At 42.4% G+C, this 27,397-nt stretch overlaps 1 protein-coding gene across 1 annotated transcript in view; it reads left to right on the top strand.

Moving 5' to 3' along the window:
• The window catches only part of cacna1ha (calcium channel, voltage-dependent, T type, alpha 1H subunit a), a 168,892-nt gene that overhangs the window by 81,063 nt on the left and 60,432 nt on the right, over nucleotides 1-27,397 (top strand). The window contains exon 3 of the mRNA XM_073494100.1: nucleotides 26,614-26,725. Within this exon, the coding sequence (XP_073350201.1) occupies nucleotides 26,614-26,725 (112 nt within the window). The remainder of the gene's footprint in view (nucleotides 1-26,613; nucleotides 26,726-27,397) is intronic.

The following is a 27,397-nucleotide window of genomic DNA, read 5'->3' as shown; positions in this document are numbered from 1 at the left end:
AAGTGCCAAGAAACACAAGACAAAGGAGATGATCCTCTCTGGGATATTTGGAAGGTACTAGAGGTGTGTGTACAATATGTATGTGGAGTTTGTGTGTGTGCATGAGTAAAGTTAGAGTAAGGACATTGATACAAGTTGCATGAATTAGTTTATTGTGAATAGGGTTTATCTTAATGCCATCTTTAGGACATGGCTTTGCTTGTTATAAAGTCTGCACCTGAAATCTTGATAGCATGAGGAGAAAGGCCAGGCATGTTGCGAGAAGTTTTGGGTTCGGGGTCGTCACAACTATGATCAGATAAACAGAAGGTGTGTGCACTTGTAAACATCAGGATATCAGGGGACTGAAGAGTTTGTAGAATCACATCTGCCCACGCATTCCCTGCTGAGCACATTGCTGCGCACTAGTCAAAGACTCATCCAAGTTCTCCGGTCAACGCAACCTTTGTCAAGGGGATCTTTTATGGTCAATTTGCTTCCCTGATGGCAGAAATATCCTGCACTGGGATGCATAAATCTCTACGTTGACACTGCCTTAATAACGTCGTATAGAAGAGCAGGAAGGTTTGAATTTTGGCCAACTTAATGGTGTCTTAAAGGATTCAGCTCTTGACACCCACAGTGTGTTTTCTTTGGCTAAAACTGGAGCAGAAAGGTTTACTTAATTGCATTTCGTAGCCGGTTTATTTAGGCTCACTCTGCCAAGCTGCAAGCAAACCAGGTCTTTTAAACAGAAGTCACATGGACTCACAAGTACCTAGTTTTCTGGGAAACTTGTCTCATCAAGGGAAGAGGCATGGGGATTTGAATGTAGTCCTTGTAAATTATAAATATCATGATGATACCAATCAAAAATACATGAAGAAATAGATTACTTGGCAGGCATTAACGTCCATGCGGTTTGCCCTCATTTTTTCTGAGGATTCCAAACTAAAGTAATTGCCGGCTGTCTGCAGAGGTCAAATTCAATGTCCTCATTCCCATCAAAACTTCTTTTCAAGGGTTTTGTGTTAAGCCTGGATTGCATTATCACGCCTGACTGCATCAGAGTTTCTTGGGAACAGGGCCAAGATTTGATTTATTAGTTGGATGGAGTTGTGTCTGTTTTTTTTTTTACCATCAATGTCTATTTAAGTGACTCTTTCTGTTTAAAGAGCAAGAGCCTTTCACTTGAGTGTTACTGTAAGTGAATCTCTTAATGTGTATAAATCATTAATAACCACTTAAAGAAGCATCTTCAGGCCAGTGGGCATACGGACATTAATGTTATTTAGATTTTCAGAGATCGATTGTGCTTCTTTAATTAATCTTTAATAATGTCTTTTTGTGTTCGTCAAACAATTTGATTTTGAAATTAGCTTTTTATTGTGCTGTATATCTACCAGCAGTATCTTTGTCTGACAGGAAATTACATCAAGCAGTAGTGTAATGGTTATGGGAAGCCTTGCTAGCTCCTGACCTACAGTTTGAGTTCAAGATTGAGCCAACCACTATGCTGTTACTGAGCCAGAGACATTTAGTATGGATTAATGAATATGTCTGGTGTCATACTTTTTATTGGGTACAATACATCCCATAAAAAGAGCAAAATCTGCAGTAAGTTTATGCACCGAACAATTGAAATGTCATTCTGCTGCTGTTGTCAGACATAAAAAGAGAGTCAGTGAATGACTGCATTGGATCATTCTACCTTAAAGGTGCAATATTTAAGAACTGACCACCTGTCCACATGACAAATAGGGGGCAGTACATCATTAGAGTAACTGCTAAATGCTTACAACTATAGCTGCTGTTAGCTAGCGAGCTCAGTTAACTGTGCAGCTAGTGGTGGTATTGGCTGACTCTGCCCAGACTGGTAGCTCAGAGCACCGTGGGACTGTTTTTCAATTTGTTGGTAATTTCAGTTATTTTTTGTTTGTTTTTAAACTGAAACTTTTACATAATGAAGCTTTAATGGGCCAATATGTAAAAAACTGACCACCTGCTGAAGATCATTTCAAACAAATAGGGACAAGCCTGTCACAAGAGGAACCGCTAACTGCTACTCAATATACTCTTTGTTGTAGCTATCTATGGCCAGTTAGCTCAGTTAGCCATGCAGCAGGTATTAGATTTTGCACCTTTAAATGACTTACAAAAATGTAAGTCTTTCTGTTGAAAGTGTTATATAATGGTCAAAATGTTGTTTCCATATCTTTTTCCATCAGTACAAAAGAACACTTTTATCTGAAAAACATTGAACATTTCTATTTTCTAATCCTAAAATAGAAAAACATAATCACACTGAGCGCAGCAGTGAATCTCAGCTATCTGCAGCTTCAGTAAGAATATATTTGGCGTGAGCTTTTCCGTCTGAACCAAATAGAAAAAAAAACTTTGAGGAAGAGGCTGTCTCTGTCTCCTGAAAGCAGCAATATGCAGACGGAGCTTTGTGCTACACTGTGAAAAGGCTCCTGCAGTTGGTGCCTGTCCACCCACACCAGTTTGGAGTATTATGGTATGGCTCATTCACACAGATAGAGAGGCTACTGTACATACTTTATCTGTTTCTATGGAAACGGCAACTTGAGACGCAGTTAGCTACAAAAAACGCTGACATTTACCTGCGTCAATCTTTCTTTGTAAATAAGGCAGCACAAGTATGAATAAAGCTGTATGTGTGTGTGTGTGTGTGTGTGTGGACCCCAACACACATTTAGCAGGAGAACACAGATGGTAGACAGATTTGGTGCGGCAGTGCAGTCTGATGTTGTTTCATCTCAGAGGCAGAGCAGACAGCGATATTTTAGCAACATGCTTCACATTTTGGACATTATTTTCTTTGCATTGGTAAAAAATGCCTGAATAGTGAAAACTACGGCAGGCTTGGGAAAGCAACTGAGATATATATTTCAGTTGGTCACCAGGGCAATCTACTACTGACAGCTGAACTGAGGAGGAAAGCCATTTCTTCTGCTTGTGATCTAGGGGGAAAATTGCTTTTGAAATTAATTTGCATATATATTTGTTATGCAAATACATTTGTCACTCAATAGCACTTTAGCAGAACAAGAATATGTGGTTGCATAACACAGGAGGGAATAAAGAGTACTTTTAACCAATGAGTAACTGTCAAAGGAAACACTCATCTTGGAAAATGTAAGGCCGCGGTATAAATTAGTGTCAGGTGTATACTGAGAGGATTACGGGCCACCTGCGTCTTTTTAGGAGAAAAAGTTACAAATTAGTGAAGATTTTTGAATGTGCTGTATTTGATATAAGCAGTGAAGCTGTAAAGAAGCTTTGAAGTAAATTGGGGAGTTAAATCCTTTTCCCAATTAAAACTATACACATATTAACAATCAGCTATGAACTGTATGCTAATGTCTTTGCTAGTTGTAGACCTTTCAAGCAACTCCACCGAGGTAGGTGATTCGTCTGGTATCTCGACATGAAAGGATCCAGTCAGTACTGTGGGGGGAATAACAGTCAGCCGATTGGGACTAATGTTGTCACAATACCAGAATTTTAAGCTTTGGCACAGTACTAGTATTAAACATAATGATACGCAATATCTCTCCCAATAAGAAAATAAATAAATTTAAAAAGCTCCTCTTTTATAACCCCAGCGTAACCAGTATGTTGGCATGGCTACACACCACTGTGGACTATAAACTGCATTATAATTTGGCAGATACACTGGTCTCTAGTGATTGTTCAGCGAAAATTGAACCCCTCTTTCCCACGGAAATTGGTTAGAGCGAAGGCAGCGTCGGACTGAAGATGGAAACGAAGTGTAAGGAGCTGACGATTCAAATAACGAGGCATTTGTGATTTAGCTCTGCGCTCATAGTGCAACAAACTGCATTTGTTGACCACACTAATCTGTGTCTGAGTCTGAGTTGTCCTTTCGTTGCAGTGGAGAAGGCTGTCTTTTTTTGTTTATGTGTTTCTTAGCGACATTGTGCTCAGAGGCACTCGTTGTGCAGTCAAGTAGCGGTCCAAAGTGATTTGGATACCTGGTGAAAATGCTCCACGTTTCCCTGTTGCCCTTCATTAGAGAGCTTGTTCACAGTGTGCACCTTGAAAACGAGAGGTGGACTGCGCGTGTGTGTGTGTGTGTGTGTAGGAGACGGAGTGAGAGGAAGGAAGAGTGTGGGCATAAGTAATGAATGTATTGTCACTTTCTATTTGCCACACTAAAGCATCAGTGCACTCGTCTCCCGCGGGAGGAAACACTACCTACGTCGTTTAGCTCCGATGTTGGAGTGGAAGAACGAGGGAACGAGAGCGAGGTGATAGAGGAATGGTATTATGTAAGGAAGCAATGGAAGAGGAGAGGAGCAGAGAAGGAAAGGAAGATGACGACAGAAAACTGGAAAGAAGAGGAACAGTTCTTCTGTGTGTGTGTCTAGTTATTATCTTACATGATTATCATCCTTTAATTTTTTTGTGTGCAAACAATTTAGGTTAAAGTAATCAACACTGCTGTTTTTGACCTCTTTTTTTAACACATTAGTTGCTGTTATTATAGCAAGTGTGTGTGTGTGTGTGTGTGTGTGTGTGTGTGTGTGTGTCTGTGTGTGAGGTGCCATGCAGTGTAGAAGAGAACTGCTGTGCTGCAGCAGGTTATAGTTTACTCCTTGTAGCTGTTTCCAATCTTTTATGTTCGGGTAATATTTGATTATGGTTGCTGTGTTTGTATGTGTGCGTGTGTGTTTGTGTGAACAGTAGGTATGTGTGTACTAGGCTGTAGAAAAATCATGTTTACACTGTTAATCCCTCAGCTGTGGGGCAATTAAACACACACACACACACACACACACAGTGTTTCAGTGTTACAAACACAAATGGCCGCCATGGTTTCGCAGCTGAAGATTGCTGACATCTTATTGAATGTCGTCGTGCTCAAAAACAGATATTTATTTCTTCTGATTATTGAAATTGAATGTAAGCTCCCTCTATTATATAGACTACTTACCTGCCCAACGACTGCAAGTTTGTTCTGTGCTAATGAAAGGACAAGGTACATCTTTAATAAAGCAACATTATGTAGAAAATGCCAATGGAGCAGCCAGGGTCCAGCATCCCTTCCCTTTCCCTCAGAGAAGACGGTCCTACCACCTCTTTGCACCTCACTTTGCGGCTAGATTATCTGCCTTTTAACTAGCAAAATGGACTTGGACACACCCTAAACACACTAGCGCGCGGCACTTTAGACCATCTAAATGGGGCCCATTATGTCATAACAATGCTATGTCTTGTTAACTTATATCTTGAAGTAAACATGTATGTAACGCTGTGATCCTACCCTGTCACTGAAGTTACATAGTGCAGAAACAAGTGATAGAGAGTGGCTGAGACAGAGACACCATTTACCCAATTCTAAGACCCTGTACCAGCAAAATGTTATTACGGTAAAAAAAAGTTACTTAATGTTGCTTTAAATCACCCAAATTAACAAAACCACATTAGAGCAAAAGTCGGTAATAACCCTTAATGAACAGTCACCAACAGGCAGTTAACAGAGGAGCCAGTTAGGTGAATATGGCTCCCATACAGCACATTTACATAGACAGCCGTATTACAGCTTTATCTGATATATATACAGTTATTCCTGAATGCCTTGAGGTACTGACGATGAACAGCAGTGTATATCCTGTTTCCATAGGAGAGGATATGCATGTATCTTAATTTGGAAGAAGCAAAAGAGAGCAAATTTTAGGCTCTGTAGCTTCAATATTTTCTGCTTCTTTTCGTTCATTCTTGCAATCCATGTAAGCCCTGTTTCCATGGTAATTTTCAGGAGGTTTGTATGTTGGTTAATGCACAATATATTGGGATGTTGGTGATGTGGATGTAAGGACGCGTTAAATCTGCTCACTCTGTATTCACCGTCACCTCACTGGATAATACATGAACACAGCCTCTGACTGTCCCTGTATCATATTTACACTAGTTAATATTAACCCCTGTACTTCCTCTGAGAAGAGGATGGTGTGGAGTGGTTGCTATGGTAACCCGTGGTACCTGCCCCAGGTGGATCCCTTGTTGGCGGCTGTTGCCATGGTTACGGTAAATACAGTTTTACTATTGTTTACCGATCACTGCGGGCCAGTCTGTGAGCCTTGAGCGATGGTGAGATATGAAATAATTTATTTTTCCTGACCCTGGAAAATGTTGAGTCACTGCACTGAGTGAAATATCTCTCAAACTGAGATGGTCGAGGTCCAGAGGGATACATGCATTTTTTAGAGCAGCAAATAAGGGGCAAGGCTCCATTTTATTTTAAAACGCCTTCCTTGTAGATTTCAAACTCTGCTTTTGAATATTATATGTAATGTAGCAGACACGGTGTTGTTCGGCTGTTCAGTGAAAAACAGCAACTCGCACAGCAACTCGCACTCACTGGCCTTGTAGTCAAGCATCCAGATTAAGTTTCTACAAAGGCAATTAAAGAGATAAAGGGTGATTATGTCATATACTGTGTTTTGGTAAAAGAGGGTTTACTCACATAAGCCTGCAATTTAAGGATTAAATGGGGGGAGAAATCTATCCGAATGTTTTAGTGCACTTTAAGTGCTTCAGCTAAAGAGCAAAATTTACATTTCAGCTCTATTTGAGGCACAGGGTTTATATTTTGGCTCAGGATTTAATATAAAGGAAGCTATATGTGTAACAGAATAAACACACCACATAAGTTTTACAAAGGGTGGTTCAACTGAACACGTTTTGTCTGGTGAAACCTGTTAATGTGAGAAAATATCCGGTGCCCGATAGATTAAGAAATTCTCTCGCTCCTTTGTTTACGTTCACTGTTGTTTTCATGCTGTGAGCAGAGTTTGGATGTGCGTTCAAAGCGCCCCGTACTTTGGATCAAATCCCACCAAAGCCAGTCTCCTGTGTCTCCCGCTGTCTCAGCTAATAATAAAACACAGTGAAATATCCTGCCCGCTCTCCCGTGGCTGTGCTGTAAAAAGGTTGCGGACCTCTGGCCCGGGTGTGTAGTCAGCTGAGCGTGGCTCTGCAGCTCCCTCTCTGTTAAACACGGCTGAATGTTGGAGGTGACGCAGAGAGGTTAGAGAGGAGAGCACGGCAGGTTCACTCCTGGTGATAAATAAAATGTATCAAGATAGTCCAGCCATTGTCTGCTGATTTTTCTTTTTCCATTTTGAACTACTGCATCTCCAAAGTCCACGGAATATATGAATAAATTTAAATGTATTCTCTTGATTCACCCCCAATATCAGCAATACTTCCCTCTATGAAAAGTAGAAGCTTTAATTATGTCTGATGGGAGAGCGGATAAACACAACTGAGTATCGATACAGCAAAAAATTAGTTTCGAAACCATCGCAAATTTTCAGTATTGATATGTTTTGATATTTCGATACTTTTGACAGCACTACCAGGAATAATATATCAAAATCAAAATTTTTGTTTTTTTGTTCACATTCAATTCTACTTGTTTTCCCCTTGTCACCTACCCCAATGAAAAGGCCATTCTCAGTGTATTTCCACTGACAAGAGGCTTAAAATTGCTTTTTGAGCCACAAGTGGCTTTTGAACCAGTTTTGATGTCACAAAATCAGCTCGTACAAAAACGCCTTTAACTCAGATTTAAGACAAACAGAGAGAAACTCATTTAAAGTCTGTGCATTCATCCTTCTGCACCGTGAAGCCCAAACATCTTAGTAAAGTAAAATATTTTTGTTGGGTGGACGTGACCTTTAAAATTGTGATCCAGTATCATGTTAACTTTGCTCAAGGGAGAAAAGGAAGAAAAAATGTACATGTATAAACGATGGCACAGTAATCATCCAGCGCTACATCTTGCACTGAGTCTGTGGACCAGTGCTCTCAGAGGGCAGGTCACTGTAGATCAAAATAAGTGAGCATTGGAGCTCAGGGAGGAACTGCAGCACCCTCGTTCTTTAATTGCATTAATTGCACCTAATAAATAACAATTACAGGACGTGTGCTCCAGTTTCCTCCTCCACTCCCTGCGGACTGTGATAAACATTTTTCTGTAATCTAACACCCCCTGGATTGAGGGGAGGGGAGGAGAGGGGGGGCGAAACCTTGGACTACGTGTGTGCGCTCTGAGGAGGAAATGTGGTTCCTATGGTAACGCGACCTGAAAATATGGAAACAAATTCAATTACTCTTTCTCTCCATTTTTTGCCCTTCACCGTCTCCGATCTCCATTTGTGTGTGTGTGTGTCTCTCTCTCTCCCTCTCTCTCGATCGTCCCCCCGCTCTCAGTCTGGCACGCAGTGAAAGAGGTGATTTGGAGGAAGGAAGTTGTTGCGTCTAAGTGCCGCAGATTTTCGGCTGCAAATGAAAGAAAAGCAAGGGAAACAACACATTCACCAATCTGTCAGATGTCAGATTTTGGCGGTCTATGTGTGTGTGTAGGTGTGTGTGTTTGTTTGTTTATGTTCGTGCATGGCTGGCTGCGCTGGGGATGAGCGCAGTGAAGAGGAGTTATTTTACAGCTCTGAGGCAATAAGCGGAAAATTTTCTAGAGCGCGGCGCCAAAGCGCGGTCAGCGTGTGTGTGTGTGTGTGTGTGTTAGCATGTTGAAAGCCTTAAAACACAGTCTTGGGTTGCACAGTTTCTTCTTCGTTCATTCCTTCCTTCCTTCCTTCCTCCAGTCTCTTCTGTTTCCCTGTCAGTCCTTTTCATTAATCCACCTTTTAGTCTCCGTCTCTCTCCCTCTTTGGGTCCTCCAGCTCCTCTCCTCTCTGTTCCCGAATGAAAAACGAAGCGCCCTGACAGAAAAGTTTTAAAAGAGTGAAGACAAATGTCATCTTTTAGTAGCCCCGAGTTTTTCTTCTCCTGGAATAATCCTTTCATTGTGCTTGTGATAAAAGGGACTTCATTAAGCCCGAGGAGTCGTATCTTCTTCACGGTAAAGGAGAGGTGAAGGTGGCGGGGCTGCACACATACGCAGTCTACACACACACACACACACACACACGCACACAGATGTGATCAGTGGTTGCATATTGTTTTTCTGATGACGTGAGAATCGCTGTCTGGACTGTAATGGCCGGAGCTGAGGCCTGTTAAGTGTTTATTGTTGTGCTCAGCGTCTTCGTTGTAATGGCTAAGAAGCGACTGCCAGAACTCCATATTGCACTGTCGGGTTCTGGCCCTTTTTAATAGCTTCTAGTAATTTTATATTTACTTTCTTTAACTGAGTTTACGTTGCTAATCGATCTCAGCCTCGTGTTTGTACACCGTCAGCTCATTGAAAGTCAATACATTTGTTTATGTTTGCGGAGTATTCAGCGGGGGACGCTTATTTCAGTGATCTGTTCTTAAATGCATGAGTCAGTTTGTTAAGCCGGAGCTGTTGCACAAGTCCTCCCTTATACAGCGCTGCATACTGAAACTAATGTGGAAATGGAACAGGAGTGGAAATATCAACCTTTGCTCCTTTTAGTCATTGGAAACTGGTGACTTGCGCGTTGAGAGCCCATTACAACCAGTGCTGTAACTGAATTAAGAAGATTCTGGTGCTCGAAACATGCAGTATTCAGGGGATGGGAGCTCACCAGCCACGACACCAAATTGGTGCGTATGGTGCAGTGGAACACGTGGTATGAGAGAAGTGAGTTGAAATGTTCCTCATATATTCAGGGTCTGAACAGTTCTTTGTACCGGTCCAAGAAGTTGAATTCTGTCCAGAAGTTTGAAAGGTTGATTCCCACTCTGGCAGACAAAAATAAAGCTGAGGGAAAGTGAATCTTTTAGCCTTTACTGCTGTACATCGTAATCCCTTTATTGTTCACCAGATTTCAATTGATTCACTTAGACTAGACTCTAGATATTATCAACCACAGTCAAACATGTTTTTCAACACACTTTTTTTTTTTTTTGCTTTTAATTTTTCCTTGAAACACAAGGGCTGCAGTATATATGTGGCTCTGTATAGTCAAAGTGACCCAATTTTGTGCAAAATGGTCATTGTTCAGAAAAATAAAACATTTCAATGTAATGTGGAAAGAATTTTCTGAACTTGAGCACCATGGTGGACGTCTTGCTCTTTCTTTTGAAGTCGTTTTACATAAAAGCACTGGCTGAATGCCAAACATGAAGCTAACACTAATTTGGCTCGGCTTTATAATATTCCACAGTGATTATCTTCTGCACTAATGCAGCATAGACGTGAGATAAAAACCTGATGGGGGGGGGGGCTTATGTAATAGTTACCCGTGAAGGTAATGTGCCGGCCATTAGAAGCTGTAGCCTGCTAGTGTATCAGGTGAGCTCACAGACAAAGCTGCCAAGATTCGCCGCTCACACATGGCTACACACTCACACGCATGGCCACACACACACTCGTAGACACACACAGGTTCAAGCGGAGGGCTCACATGGATGTACACAAGATGTACACATACAGGTGTGCACACAGGATGTTTAAATAGATTTTCATACAGATTGTCAGTATTCATTTTGGTGTTATTTAGGGTGTGTGTGGCTTGGACTGGGCACCTACATGGTGTGTTTGTTTGAATATAATAACCGGTCCATATTTTGTGCATGTGTGTGTGTGTGTGTTTGAGAGAGAGGTGCATAATCATAAGTATACAGTAGATGATAAAATGTTTGCCTTTATAAACGTGATCATTTGCACGTACATGTGTAAGCATATGTGTGTTTGTGTGTGTGTGAGCGTGCAGCTCATGCCTTGGTTTGTGTCCAGATGTCCATATGCTGCCAGGCAGGGCAGGGCATATGGCCATCTGGTGGGAGAGAGAAATACAACCAATAGGCTTTGACCTTTTGATTTGGATACTGTAACGATGCTCGTCTGGTGCTGAGCGTCGCATCACTGGAGCCACTGCAGAAGTTTTTGTCCCTTTTCTGTGTTTTCCGCACGTCATCCTGTATTATTTTTTAGACGCATGATATTGAAGAATGAATTACAATTGAACGTTATGTTTCCACTTCTAAAAGAACTGAGACTGCATTTAAAAGAAGTGATCCGGGACAGATGCATGATGGGAGACTTGTGTGATCTATTCATGTGCAGTACAGTGACAACATGATAAAAGACTCTCTCATGTCAGTCTCTTTAAAGCCAGTTTGACATCCATGTCTTTGTCATCTTTTTTTCACTGAATGCAGAAAATGAGGGTTGGAACTAACTAATTACAACTACTCAAATTACTGTAATTAGGTCATTTTTTTGCGTACTTGTACCTTTATGAGTATTTTAAAGTCTGTAATTTTCCTTGTACTTAAGTATGCAATACACCATGTAATCTACTAAGTTAGTTTTAAAATCATAATTCTATATATTTGTCTATTTTGCTGCCACAGTACAGCTTGTCTTAGATAGGCTGTACATGCTTTTTGATTGGGCGGCACAAAGTTATGTCTTTAGCTTTGGAAAGCTGTCATTGGGTTGTTACAGCACCTCAAGAGTCCAAAAGTAATCGACAAAAAAATACAACAAAATAAATAAAAGCTATATACACTACGTACACCACCCTCCACGTCAAGTTCAATACCTAATCCTGAATAACATCTGCAGGTACAGCAGAGCTCTCAGCCACCGGCTCTGCCTCCCCTCCATGTTACAGTGGAGCAGTAAGAAGAAGTGATCTATAAAACACTCTGTGGGGTCAGCACTACGGTCCTCTGAGGAGCCATGAGCCTCCCAAGCAAACACTCGATCAGAGTTCAGAAACACTGCAGCGCATTAACCGGACATTTTTAATACAGTGACAACTGACCGGCCCTTACATGATTTGTGATGCGAAAGATTTAGACTAAGCAATGTGGCTGTGGAGTGATGAACGGTCCTCAGGAAAGTTTAACGTAACAGTTTAACAGGATTAATGGCAGAATACATTTGTAGAGAGGCTGTGTGTGTATGTGAGGAGATGGCTCATGTAATGGATTATACTTGGATTAAATTACATGTATTGTTGATGTGTATTTTACATGCAGAGGCGGAGAGAGGAGAGGGAGAAAAAAAAAAGGAGAGAAGAGAAGGGAAACAAGAGGGAGGTGATCCCCCTCCCTTTCCTCTCCCTTGACAATATGGAGCGTGAGACTTGTTTAGGGGGAGGATGAGGGTGAGGAGGAGGGGGAGGGAGTGAGAGAGAGGATGGGAGGGTGGAGTGAAGGAAGAGGACTGGGAAAAGAGGCGGAAACAAAGAAAAATGTAAACACCGCAAACCAAAATGCAGACAAAAGACACAAAACACTCCACCTTCCTGTCCTTAACTCTCCTCTCTGATTCTCTCTGAGGACAGTGCTCCTCGGACTGCGCTCGGTTACCAAGCAACCAGAATCCAGTCGAAAGTGTGTCAGAGAGACCGAGAGAGAAAAAAATGCATGATAAAAGTGGCCCTCCTAATCGCTATAATCAGTCAGGATGTTTATGTCTGACGCTCTTCCACGGTACAGTACGTGTGTTGTTTGTATTAAGACACACCAACAATATCATTTACAGGCAGAGACCTTATGTTACAGGATGGGTTAGTATGTTATAGCTCTATTTTTCTATAAGACCCAAAACAACAATGCGTTAGTCAGTCTTTGAGTACGCTCCGACCTCCATATCCCGGTGGCACTGAGCCCAAAAGCCATTAGTCCCGAGTGAAGGCGTAGATCTTTAAAATTGGGTCACAGATATGTAGTTCAATAAGGTAAAAGGGGCATTCCACGAGTGTTACACATGATGTTCAGGTGACTCGTGACAAAGAGCACCACTCAGTCTGTCTGTGTTTTCTGTGGGCTGCGTTATGTTCAAGTCTCTGAAAATAACTCTGATGATGTCATGGTGATGTCATCGGGGTTATCTCAGCTCGAGACTTCAAATCTATAACTGGAAGCCTCTGTTTCGAAGTCGTGTCCCTGAAGTTCAGAGATGTGGGTGTTTGCCCGGCAGGGAGGCTCTTAATAAAGATGCCATTGCGTTGCATTGTGGGAAATGTAGGATCTTAAGCTTCAGTCCATAACGAGACTAAAGCTGGGTGGGCTTGGAGCCAAATGCAAACACATTGTATTATATCATTTGTTTAAGATGAAAAATAGTAATTAGGGATACATATTAAATATTTATAGAGCACTTTAATAGTGTTTTATACACTTATAATCAGTCCTTTTATTTTTTTCTTTATTCAGCAATAGGAAAAACTACGTCATGTCAGTATTGCAATGGATTGTGGGTAGTTAAAGGGACACTTTGAGGATTTCCAACCAGATGCTTATCACTACAATCACTACAAAAATCCTCCAAATGACACAATTCATGGAGTGTTTATTGGTCCGGGCCGAACACAGTGCATTCTGGTTGTTGTTCCTTTTGAGCAAAAGGGAATACCACAGCCCATTATTTTCCTGTTTCCTGTGTTCATGTAGCATCAATTTAAGGAAAAAAGTCTGTTTTTCTACTGCATAGACGAAGAGAAGTACTTCTATATATCAGTGAAGTCTGGTGAAGTCTGCACCCCAAGCAGACTCTCTGGAACTCTAAAAGCCCATGTCTGCCTTTTTTTTTGCAAATGTTACTCAAACAGGAACATATAGTGCATTTGTTGGGGAAAAATGTTAGACCTTGGCTTCACAGACATGACTTGTAGGTAAGGTCTAATTATTGGTTGTTTTGCTCTTTTATTTACACTCTCAAAAATATAGACTATCACTTGGGGCTTTATCGACTTGCCGATGTTTGGTACTGTGCTAATACATGTGGAGAGGCCAACTGCTCAAGGTCGAGCGGCACTGCTGAACCATTTCAGGCATGTAAGGTAGTGGTGTGTGTGTGTGTGTGTGTGTGTGTGTGTGTGTGTGAGGAAGAGAGTTGAGGTTTAAGGCCAGGCCCCACCAGATGCAGCTGCTCTATTTAGGGCTGTATATCCCTCCCTCTCTCTTCCTCTCCTCCCTCTTTGACACACCGTGACATACACACACACACACACACCTGCACACACACATGATGGGACAGATGCCGTAGGAAAGAGAATCTCACCTTGGGATGCCTTTTGTTCAGGTGTGTTCTATGTCATGAACGTTTTGGTCCAGTACATCATCTGCACGTTGCAGCGCTTCAGAGAACAAACTGTTTTTGTTTTGTTGAAACCATCTCATCTCTCTCACTGCGCACACAACTCACACAGAAACAGACATCAGAGAGAGAGATAGAATTTTAATATAATCGATGCTGATGGTGGATTTGAAGTTGCTCAGAAAATATTTCACTGTGTAAAAAAAAAAGTGCCATCAGCAGACATGGTTAAAAAGGCAGTGGAAGGAAGTGGGAGATGAAAGAGCAGGCAGCAGAGAGACTATAGCAGAACGACGGAGGGAATCCTGGTGTAACTGCGTCACTGCTGCCTCAGCCTCCTCTCCGGGGTGCTGGAGGAGGAGGGATGGAGGGATGCAGGGATGGAGAGATGAAAGCGGGAATCGGGAGACGAGGGAGAGGGGAGAGAGTTCAGGGACAGGCTGATTTATGAGTTTCTGTTTCTGAATTGTGACGTCTTCAGGGACTTCACTGTGATGAGCCGATCTGGAGCTCACACACACACACACACACACACACACACACACACAGACACGCTCACGCAGGAGACACACGAGACACATGCAACTCCAAAACTAGTCATTCTGTTGGCAGGATCCTTTAAAGTAGTGATCACAGCAGGTGGGAGCAGGTTTTTTTTTTATGTCTGAGGTAATGGTAGAGAGTTAGCGTGTGTGTGTGTGTGTGCGTGTGCGTGTGTCTGTTTTCTGCGGCAGATGGTGAAATAAATGAACAATCATCCCAATCAAACACGGCTCGGAATCTGGATTGGAAGCACTCCAACGCCACATCGACAGAGTGAGACGGATCACTAGGAGGCGAAGCACGAGGAGGAGAAACAGAGATGGAGAGAGCGGAGGAGTTTGGAGAGCGATGACAGGAAAAAGGGAGGACAGGGCAAACACGACGGGGAGAGGAGAGCAGATTTCTGGTCAGAAGCAGAGATTCACAACAAAGTTTGGGGCTGAGCGGTAGAGGGTAAAAGGGAAGAAACGACAGCAGAGAGGGAACAGAGCTCATTAACAGTGAATGGAGTGATGAAGGAAGGAGGACAAACAGCCTCTGATGGTCTGTAGGGCGATGCCGGCAGTTGGAGGAGCTCTGAACCCCGCCGCACTCTTCATGGCTGCTGCTTGGATGAGGCAGAAATTAGTTCCTCTGAGATTTGATCACCAGCAAATCAGAGAAGGGGGTTTAAATAGTGTCCGCATGTCAAACATGACACAGATGCAAACGCATTTTAATTCAAATGAACATATTTAATATATATGAATTCAAGATATTACACATAGTTTCTGAAGTCAAATACACAGGACGTACAAATTGAACTAGAGATGCACTGCTCCACATTTGCTGCAGATACCGAGTACTGATCTGATACCTGTGTTTATTTAAAGGGTAACTCCACCAATTTTACACATAGTGCACTACTGTATATGTGAATAAAGGAGTATAAAGCCGTTTTGTAGCTCCAGAGAGAAGCTGCATGTAATCTGAGAAACTGCCTCCAGTGATGTCACTCAGTAGGTCTGTTGCATTGTGGGTAATGTAGGCGCCAGGTTTTGGTTTTTGCACTCCTGTAACAACAAATTGTCAAACCAAAGATATAACCTTTTTCCTCTGCACGCATTCTTCTTCCTGGCTCCTACATCACCCACAATGCAACTTAAAAACTCATGATATCAATTGATAGTGTAAGAAGTCATTTATCCAGTGGCACCGGGTCATTTCCTCGCAACCTTGTCACCTAAAAATGTTCCTATACAACTACATTATTTGTGGGAGCCATTGTCACACTGTTCACTGCCAACACAAAATACTAATACAGAACTTATCTTAAGTAAAACTGTATACTTTAATGTAGAAAAAACACGATCTTTCCCTAATGTTGAGGCCTAAACATGTAGCCTAAACCTAAAAACCAGGGCATGAACCTTGCTCTCTGTTGTTATATTTTGGCTGGTGGTTTATTACACTGTCAGGTTGGTTTAATAAAACAGGCTGGCACAAAGTAATATAATACACAAAGCAGATATGGAAAGGACAAAGGGCACTGCAACATAAATTGGTATGCTCAACATGACAGACTACACAAACACAGGCACACATGCTCTTGTTTTCTTAGTGATTGTACACAGACACACACACACACACACACACGTACACGCACACACTGCTGCCCTGCTGATCGACCTGAGTAGCGAGCGTGATTAGGTTATTACATCTGATGGGATTGAATTTGCTCTCCTCTAATGAAAGGGGGATGGACTAGAGCATGAAGAACGAGGAGGAGGGGGTCAGAAAAATGGATTGCGAAAGAGGATGGAAGGAAATGTACATGGAAGGGGAGGCTGAGATAGACGGAGGGAGGTGAAAGGCTAAGAGGGTTGAAAACATAGAGAAATGAAGGTGTCAGCAGAGAGAGAGAGAGAAGGGGTGAAGGTGAGAGTCAAGGAACTGAGGAAGGAGGGAGGGAAGAAAAGGGCGTTGAGGAGGGGGAGTGAGATTAATAATTCAGCAAATGTTATCCTTGAAAAAGAAAAAAAAACTCTGCACATTTAAGTAATTAAAAGTGAAAGTCTGTTAGCAGATATCTGCATAGATATAAACAGAGAAAGGACAAAGTCATTGGAAGTTGGATGCAGTAGCACTGATGAATCCTTGTTCAACACGTGTTAGATTTAGGCCCAATTTTTATACCCTCTTTTCCGAGTGCCCCATTGTCCCTCAAGACAAAGTTGAAGGGGGTAGTGGTTGAAATCTGCCCCTATGACATGGGACAACCCGTCAAGACCCTCACACATCATCAGTAGGCACTGGAGTTTATGAAAACGGAAGCGACCGGACATTTCCAACATGCCGTCTTCAGCTGCGGTGATTTCTCTGCGTTACTGTATTACCGGGAATTATCACACCATTTGCTGTTTGTCTGATGGAAAAAGAAAAGCAATTCGCTCGCATACTCCTACCCTGCCGGTCTGCACTGATATTAGAGGAGCAGTATCAAGAGCAGTAACTTGGCTGCTGGACATTGAAATATGTCAAAATGCGGGACTGTTGAGCACAAATAAGCAATAATAATGTACTGTTAGCTAGCTAGGTAGTTGGCAACCGATCATCATCATCAGCAAACTAGCAACTGTTAAATGCTTGTTTTTAAGGAAAGGACCATAAAACACTGAAACAACTGAGTCGTCATAACTCTTGGGTTGTAGTGTGCTTCTGTATGTGTGTTCATGTAGCCCTAACACTTCGCCCTAAATCTCAACAAGAATCGGGACACCCTACCCCTCGGCGTAAACACGGAAAAACAAAGGCGTAGGGCTAAGTGGTAGGAGCAGAGGGTGCTCCATGGGTGGTCCCATTTTCCGAGCTGGGGAGTCGTTCTAAATTGTTATGCTATACATGAACGAATTAAAACTTTCTGAACACCAGCCAAACTTTCGACTGCCATGTTCACTCAAATTCCTACAGCTTTCCGAGTTGGTAATCCGACTTAAGGGGGCATACACATAATTTTTCCATGTCTGTTACTGACTTTTCCAATTATTCTGACACCACATGCGAGCACAGTTATAATATAAGAATGTGTGCCTGTAAATGAAAAAATGTGCTCAGTTATTTTGCATTGTACCTAAAACTTCAGCAGAAAGTATAGGTGCTTGTGTCAGGATTATACAGGCACTTACACAAGTATAATTGTAACATCAGTTTACATCAAATATGTCTCTCTCACACACAGTAAACTACATAAATATGTGAATGTGGTAACTCTGGGAGCTGCGCTAACTTCCAAACAACTATAAAAATGTACCTCAGTCTGTTTCATTCTCCGGCTTGCTATCTTTGTGTGCATGGATGCATAGAGTTGCTTCCCCCAAGCCATCTGTCTTCATGGCAGAGCTAAGTGCTGTGCGACTGGTCGCTGATCTGAACCTCTCACTCTAATTACCTCTCCTTTAGCTCCGAATTCGGTGGAATGAGGAAAAATGAAGCAAACAGACAGGTTGAAATTCATGTGCTTGGCTGAGAAATTTCACCTGACACGAGAGAGCGACAGCCGATAAGCTCCCGGCAGGAGCCACGAGGCTCTGTAAATCGTGACCACTAACTGTGACCAATGACATCTGCACAGCACTTTTTTTTTTTAAGCTAGATTCCCTAGAGAAGATGCTGGTTGTGCTGACTGCCTGGCTAAGGAATAAAATAAAGGAATGATGCAAAAGCGGTGGCATTAAATTAACTTGTATTGGTGTGTGAAAATGTGGTCAGACAGGGAACTTTGCCTCGTGCTGAGCCCAAAGAAACTGTGAGAGCCGCTAACCAGACGGGACAGGCTAAATTTGTAGTTTCTCGCAGAACAAAGAGCGCTAAGCCGTGAAGCAGATAGGGATAAGTTCTGCTTGTGATCTGAGACTGTAGCTCCTCTTTAACAAATAGAGAACTGAAGGAGGATGGAGGGGGGAAAAGAAAGAGATAGAAAGGACAAAACAGCTGATAACGTGGTCTCAATTTAATGAAACCAAAGTGGACTGACTCTGGGTGAACTGCGCTGATGGGAGACAACTGTGTGTCTGCAGTGCTTCAATGTTCTGTTATTGTTTACCTCGCCCTCCTTCCTACCTCTCCGCTCTCTCTGCATGCACTGGCACCGGCCTGACAGCTCAACTGGAGTGGGCTTGACACCGCGTGTGTGCTGTGAGACCTCTCCAGTGTATTCATGCTTGTGTGCGCCCGTGTATGCCTAAGAGGTTGTGCTGAGGTATTGTTGTTGTCTTGCATCAGTGGCCGCTCGTGTCGAAATATGCGTGTGTGCGTTTGTGTGTGTGAGCGCGATGCTGCTAAAGCTCTTTTGACCAATGTAACGGTCCAGTGGCATTGTGCGTTTCATGTCCAGTTGGGAAGAGAAGGAAAAACACAGTCTGCAAGTGTCACCCTGAGTGTACATGTGTGTACAAGTACTATGCATTTGTATGTGTGTGCGTGTATATTCACTTAATGAACGTGTGTAAGTGTTATCACAGTCGCTGTAGGTGTGAGACTTTGCTATGACAGAGTGTGGTACAAATTAAATAGGCTCTCGCAAATGCTCCGCATTGCTTTGTGATATTTGTTTACCTCGGCAGGCTCGTATTGTTCCATATTTGCCCAGCAGATGCTAAAGATAAACACTGACTCATGCAGCACCCATTATACAGTAACAGATGAATGCAATCGGTGCTCCATATATGTGTTTTTTGCAAGCTTTACGGCCTTTCCATACTTTGTTTCTACTTTGTCTAGAGCAGCTTTAATGACCGTGTGTGTGTGTGTACCTCTTTTAATACTCTTATGCATACAGTGTAAAGTAGTTTTCTCTTGCCCTTATGCACGACACCATATTGCTCCTGTAGACAGGTTTAGTGCCCGCTGATAGTACACTTTGTTTTTAGGATAAGATATTGATAGACCCATGAACTAAGTCGATAAAAAAGTAACTTTGGCGCTCCGGTTTGGCTGAAGGATGCTTTGTTCTTTGGTAAATGAATCATTAAATGAATCCTGTGCTATGTAGACCAATTTTTATTTAACAAAGACTTTAAGCAGCCATTCACTAAAATCTGTGAGAAACAAATAAGGCTTAACTTGCTGCACCTGCTCCACATTTTAAAGCCTACCAGTAGATGAATGGATAAGAAAGTTACTCTGCACTTGCTTTGAATGTTTTTGTTTCCAAGAAGACAATGAACAGGTTTATTTCTCTAAAATGTGTCTTGTTTTTCAGCATTTTTAACAACTAGAATGGCACTCAGTAGAGCGCTTACCTCCGCCAAGGCCCAACAGTCTCCTTTGGTACTTACTCACAGATACCAGCTGCTTAAATACGCCTGAGAAATGTACAAAACTGTCGCAAAACGTCCTTTCTTGCAATGTTAAATAAAGTTAAGAGAAAAGTTCCTGGCCTCTATCCAAGTTTCATGGAAATCCAATCAATGTTTTTTGTGTAATCTTGCTGACAAACGGACACGGGGAAGACATAATCTTCTGGTTTCTGGATTTGAACTTGCTCAACAAGAGTTTGTCAAAAGCAAGTAATTGGCTGTGCCGAGTATGGTCAATGTGCTCCTGAAGACATAATTGGTGATGGTTGGTGCTTCGCTGTAAAAGCCTCCTGAGGACGTAATTGAATTCCAACACTTGATGGTATAACTCCATCCATCGCTCACTCAGTAAGTCAGGGACAGACTGTCCCGTTTACTCCAGCCATACAAGTTAGTACAACATTAAAGTCACTGGCTTAAAACTGACTCAAACTGGGTCAGCTTGGTTACTTTAGCCTCTAGAAAGTCACTGAAGACAAAGGTTTGTTTGGACCCTGTATCAGTGTTAATCTTTTTATTGCTGTTGGGTTATTTGCCCAAACTTAAACATGGTATTCCTACAAACTGTGATAATCCACCTTCGCTCTTTAACATTTCATTTATTATAGATTTTTACTCAAAACATTTCAGGACGGTTTTGAGGTAAAGCCTCAATCATGTGTCTGACGCTGGGTCAAATTTACCATATTTAAGCTTGGGACAGTAGCCCAACAGTAATAAAACAAATAACACTAACTAGGTCATAGCAAACCCATTCGTCCTGGGTAAAAGGTAACCTACATCTGTGCTATATTGACCCAAATTGTTGAATTTTTTGCTGAGTTTTGTGCATATGGGGCCCTAATATAAGGACAAGTGAAGAATGATAATACGGAAGTAGAGACAACTGAACCATTGCTAGACATCTGAATAACCGCAATCCCCCACATCCTGTATGACACGACACAGACCTATTTTTTTTCTCGGAGTGCTGAGGCATAAATCGACCTTATCAAGTGAGACCAGGAGCATTGCAACCCTGGGCTGGATTTGTCTCTGCCACAGGAAGCCAACCAATGAAACCAACGAAAGAGCACTATATTTGGTCCGGCTCACAGCAGCATAGGGAAAACATAACTATACTTCTGAATTTGGAGCATTTGTCTGTGTGTGTGATAGAGAGAGAGAGAGAGAGAGAGAGAGAGAGAGAGAGAGAGAAGCCAAACAAAATATTAAAAACACCAGGATCTTTGTCATTTTCTGTTTACCGCAAATCAGCGCGTATGCTGCGCTCGCTGTGCGGCAACAGCCCGGCTTGACTTTGAGGACTTACACATTAATGCTCGTGTGCGTCTATGCCTGCATGCATCTGTGTGTGTGCGTGTGTGTGTGTGCGTGTGTGTGTGTGCGTGTGTGTGTGTGCGTGTGCGTGTGTGTGTGTGTGGGAGAGCTGAAGACAGAAGGGGGCTCAGGAGGTGTTGACTGTGGAGATTAAAGAGGAATTAGAGAGAGCAGAGCAGAGGGAGGCTCAGAGCAACACGAGAGAGCGAGAGATTCTCTGAATATTCAAATCTCTCATTTTAATTCTGCCGCAGATTACTGAATCTTTCATCTCTGAAGGAAGGATCGACCTTAGGTTGTTTGACTTAGTGTGTGTTTGTGTGTGTGTGTGTGTCTGTTGTATGTATGGTGACAGACTGGCCCAAGGCATTTCCCATGTGATTGCAAATGTCTTTTTTTCTCGTTGTATTAATACTCACAACAACACATTGTAACCTGACACAATGTTATCAACAACGCTTTATTGCTGCTCCCCTGAGGCCCATGCAAGACATGTTTTACACTGATAGAACTGCTAAATACACCTGTAACTCATTTGTAGAGTGGATACAAGCGACGACCGTAGTGCCTCAGAGCTGCTGTCGCTTCTGCAGAGTCACAGAATCAAATGTAGCGCTCTCTGTGTGAACATGGCCTCCCAACTGGACTTCCCCTTCAACATACCACTCATATCTCACGCTGCCTGCCGCCACGATCCCCCCAGTTTTACATACTGTACCCTCTCTGCAATGTTAACTTCTCAGAGGCCCCTGGTTTGTTTCTCACTCGTTTTAAATGTGCCCCCAGAGGATAAGCGTCAGGGTTTGCGTTCTTCCTGCCTCCCACAGTAGTGCTGCTTCTGTTCACTTGAATATCCAGCTGCTGTGTAGCGTAGCGATGGGAGCTTGGTGCACTGGCAGAGAATACTCTTTTCCAGAAATGTAGCAGACAGACAGTTTCCCTTAATATCACAAAATCCTCACATTAACATAAGTAGCGTGAGTGTGTAAGATTTTGAGTTTCATGATCAGTTGGGCATTGCAGTCCTGGATAAACATATATAATAACATAATGCAGTTAAACCTTATTGATCTCACTGAGGTGGTCCGTATCTGTAACTTCCCTCACAGTGGACAGAGGGAAACCTTTCACAGCAGGCAGAATAAAGACATGTGGCATTTTGGCAGAGCATATTGCAGACTTGTCAGGCTTGGTTAATTAAGCGGCCTGACAAAGGTGAGTAGTGGCAGGCAGGGCTGAGGAAATCCTCTGTCAGACGCGCAAATGGGCCGGAATACAGATGATGTGTTGGCGGGAGCAGAGCAAAGAGAAATGGCACTTTTTTTATTTTACTTTTTTGTTCTTAGATTTGAAATGCATAGATAGGACAGTGCTTGCGGATCGCTGCTGCAGACCGATTGAGATACAAATCAGTCTTCAAAAGGTTTCTTGCTGCTGTTATTCCTTTGTCTCAGCCACACTGCACAACTTTCTGCCTTGTAATCTGAAGTCTTGCAGTCGTTGTGGTTGAAACACTACTCCATGACTGATCAGCGACATGAGGCCACACATCACAAGATCACACATGCCAGACGTGACACGGGAATGACGTGACCGAACCAGTCCAAGTTGTTCGCACGCTGATTTGTGGCAAAAAAAAGAAAAAGAATATGAGTGAGAATGGGTTATGAAACTTTCAACTTTTCTCGTATTGTGGTTCAGCGAGGACGACACCTTTACAGATACAGTACTCTGAAAAGCGTGCATATACGTATTCTAATAGAAACCATAGGCTATTATTGTGCCCGCTCCATTCAAACAGATGCATGATAAGACTGGGTACCAAGATACCGCGAGTGACAACAGAGGAGAGGAGGAGAGAGGGAGAAAGGAGAGTGTATGCTCACATTGGCTTTAGCTCATTCCTTGTTTCCTGACCAGACTTAAGCAGATATGTAGCCTGCTAGATATCCAATGGGCTTCTGTGACACATCGGCAAGCTGTCCCTGAGCCCCTGGATCTTGTCTTTTAAACACTTCACACATACCAATCATTGTTCACAGGGTAAAATCTTGTATTGTGAACTTCACTTTATGTTGTCTGTGCAAGCAGCTTATGATGATGCTATGTCCCCCTTAGAACTGCACATGACCCCTCATTACCCTCAAAACTGTCTGTGAGCAATACTCCCTCTCCTTATATATATTTTATATGCCTCATATGCAGTCTCGGTTGCCTAATTGCTTTTTGAATCGATTTTTATTCACGTCTACGGGAACTAAAGACATGTTGAATTGCATTTTCAGTGGGCAGTTGCGCAGCATTAACTCGTTTTTTATGTCAATTTCTGACCACAAGGGAGGTGAATTGCCCACAGAAGCAAAGTCTCATGGTTTTCTGTGTTTCTTGGTGCGGACATCAGGGGTCTAAGATGTTCAATATTAACGTAGTGCACCATGCACCAGAATGTTGAGCCTTGTGACATCTAAGCAAAGTATTCGGCTCATGAGACAATAAAACCTGCAGTGGTTGGTACAGTAGGATAAATTAGAGGCTGTAGCTACTGGAGAGAGAAAAAAGTTTTAGGTTGCTGATACAATCCTCTGTCTTGGCTCCTGATCACAGCAGCAAGTCCCGATCTCCTTGTGTGTGAGTGTGTGTGCAACATTGACTCCCTGTTATTTGCTTACAATATTATATACACAATATTATGCCTGTATTTGTCTATTTCTGAGTGAGTGTGTATGTATGTCTGTGTGTGTGTTGTTATGTAGAAGACAATGGTCACCATTTGTTTTCTGCTTTTACTCCCTTTCTAATTAGAATAGTACTTCACCCTGGGAATACTTCACCGCACAAGCCGGCTCACTGGATGTGTGTGTGTGTGTGTGTGTGTGTGTGTGTGTGTGTGCATTTGGGAGAAAAGCCAAACTAAAGTAGAAAAACAGCAGCATCAGTGGCTTTTTTCTAGTTGAGGAGACACGGTGTAGAGCTGCTCTTATTCTCCCTGTCGGTTTCCTTCCTCCAATCCCTCTGTGTCTCACTCATGCTCTCTTCGTACTCTTTGATTACTTGGTGTCTATTATGTTTTCCCGTCATGATAAATGGACGTCTTCTAACTTTATTGCAGCTGCACTGTGATATACTGGCCATATATTTCATTAGTTAACGTGTGTTCTTACAGTGGTTTGATTTATGGTGTCGTATCACGCTGAAGTACATTGTCAGCGCTACAACGATGGATTTATGAATTTGTTTGAAGTAAGAGTACGACTACAATGATCAATCTTATGTGTTGTTGGTTCCCATGGATTTCGTACACGGCATCTCCACCAGACTTAAAAGGAAAGTTGGGATCTCAGAGCTGACTAAGGCTTTTCAGATTTGCCATCTTGCATTTAGTCAACAGATACAAGGGTGTAATTTCAGTTGCCATCCATGTTGCTACACTCAAACTGTGTCATTGGAATTCCTAAACAAACCCATGTGGGTATTTAAAACATCTTTGGTTTCAGAAATCAATGCATGGATTAGACCATGTCAGGAAGTCAGATGAGGGGAGATTCTCGTCGCCTGAGATGTGGGGAGTTGTCAGGAAGTCAGAGTAGTAGTAGTAACATCGAGGGTCATTGCCTGGGGAAGGCATGATTAACACCTGTCATGAGTTCTGCATCTGATGTCCTGTTGTTACCTGACAGTATATGAGTAAAGACAATCTAAAAGTCTAAAGAGAACAGTCTGCTGGGTCTTCCATCCATGCTGCATGTTTTAAAGATCTCTGATTCATCATCATCATCAAGCGAGAGTGCGTCATTTTTCAACAAGGAGAAATTCCCTTCCACGCACACAGACTCATTGCATCAAGCATCTGTCTAAGCGGTGAGGCACCAACGGGCCACACACTTAAGACTCTTCTATTTAAAGAGAGGAATCCGAAACAAAGGAAAAGAAATAAAAACAAAATCCACTGTTGGCTGTGCCCTCTGTACTCTTTTGTCCTGCAAAGATAAGCTTGCTTGTCGTCTAAAAAGGATAAAGCAAGGATAACAAGAAGCAAATAGAAATCAACAAAAGATTACCCACAAGTGGTTTTATTGTCAGGTCAGAGGTGACATCTAACATCGGATTTGTGTTTCCTCCTTGTGACAAGACAGCGGAAATCCGGGGTTTTCACGAAACAAATCCTGAGACACGCCAAAGATTTGGTTGGATTCTTACGTTCATACTCTCGTCAGATGTTGAAATCAATCGCCACAAACTAAAAAAATCAAATCATGGTCCCTTGTGACATACTGGCATCATTAACTTCCTGCCATTGGTATATTAGCACATGATGCAACAGGATATACAGTAGACGTGGGCCCATTAAAATGTTTATTTGAGAAATTGTGAAAAGGCCTGTAAGCAGATTAACAGCCAAACAGCCAGGCCCACTGAGTCATTATTAGGCCCATTATGTGCATTAGGCTCACACACAAAAACTTCTTACTGGCATCCGGTTCCAGTGTGTTGGCGGGCTGTTCGTCTACTTACATGGTCTTATGCTGGATCATGGTTGATTTCTATCTGGGATATTAGTGCTTCTTATGTATGATTATTCATCTCTGAATGTTACATTACTATATCACTGTCTTTTATGGACTGTAGCTCTGATTCATTTTAGTATAACCAACCCCTGCGTTGTCTTTCCTGATTGCTGAGGCACTGAGCAATAACAAACAAATGTCTCAAGCATCAAGTCTGAAATTTGAGATGGACATTTAAGACTGCAGTAGTAACGAGTAAGACATTAGTCTATGCTTTCCATTTGCATCTAACAGCTGATGCAGTGTAATTTGCTCATCTCTGGGCCGGGCGCCCCATTAGCTCAATTAATAGATTGTGCGCCTCATGTACAGGACTGTGTCTTCGCCGCAGTGCCCAGGGTTTCGATTCCCACCTATGGCCCTTTCCCTCATGTTATTCCCTCTTTTTCTTCTCACTCTTCCACTGTTCTGTCTAATAAAGCCATGAAAAGGCAAACAAAATAAAAAATAATATCATTGCTCATCTCATTCTGCAAAAGGTCAACAGGCCTGTTATGACCATGCTGCCCCTGCGTGTGGTTTGCACCTGGTCATGCCAGCCCCGGATGCACCTGTGGCCAGTGCTGTGGCGGAACAAGCTGTCCCAAGCTTTGATGAAGGACTGGAAACATTTTTTATTTTTTTTATTTTGCATTTTCCACATCATCTGACTGTTTATTTGTTGCTTTTCTGTGAAGCCCATTGTATCTCCCCTGGAATAACAGTGCTATGTATACAATTTGATGTGTTCGCTTACTTTTTCTTCCTTCTGGACAAGTATTTAGTCCTTCACCTTGTGTCTTTTCTGATTTAAAATGACATCTCGAGTGTATTGGCCTTAACTCTCTTCCTGCACATGGTTCGAGCATGTATCCATGCTGGTGATCCTGCTCAACTGCGTGACTCTGGGGATGTTCCAGCCCTGTGAAGACGTCAGCTGCCAGTCAGAGTGGTGCCGCATCCTACAGGTCAGTGTAATGCCCTCCCCCTGGTAGCTGGGCCCGTGAGCACATTATATTACATGACAGGTCGGCATGGCATGGGCAAAGATATTGCTTACCTTGGTGACAATAATGGTGAAAACTCTAAGTCAACATCACTGAGAGGGCCAAATGTAATAGACGTTAAAGAATAACACTAATTAACTATAAACTAAATGTTTTTTTTACACCATTATTGCTTTCACATTCTGCTTTGTGTAGTTGTGAGGCGATTGGAAGAGCCATAACAATAACAAATCCGGTTCTTAAATACAGGGTAATGAAAAGGTCTTTCATTCTTTCTCTCGTCTCACTTGTCTCATTTGTTTCAACATGCTCTCACTGCAGAGTAATGTTGATTCTTGGTGCACTGAGATATGCTCATTATATTCAAATACAGACATTCCTTTGCTGTGGTAGATGCCTAATTAATTGAGACACAGCCATAACCATGCTAAGCCAGAGCTATTCCCCGCTGGGATGCAACTTAGTAATGGAGGAGAGAATTGCTTTTCAGACAACCTCCACTGGCACTGCTGAGGCGTCTTTCAAAATGTGTCTCCATATTGACGAGGGATGCTTAACAAGGACCTGACCTTTTTCTGTTGACAAGTCAATTTCCTTTTCTTGTTTACATCCGCGTGAAACATTAATTGTATT

Source organism: Pagrus major, chromosome 23 (assembly GCF_040436345.1).
Source record: "Pagrus major chromosome 23, Pma_NU_1.0".
NCBI classification, from domain to species: Eukaryota; Metazoa; Chordata; class Actinopteri; order Spariformes; family Sparidae; genus Pagrus; species Pagrus major.
The sequence above is the reverse complement of the archived record's forward strand: the minus strand, read 5'-3'. Positions and strand labels throughout refer to the sequence as shown.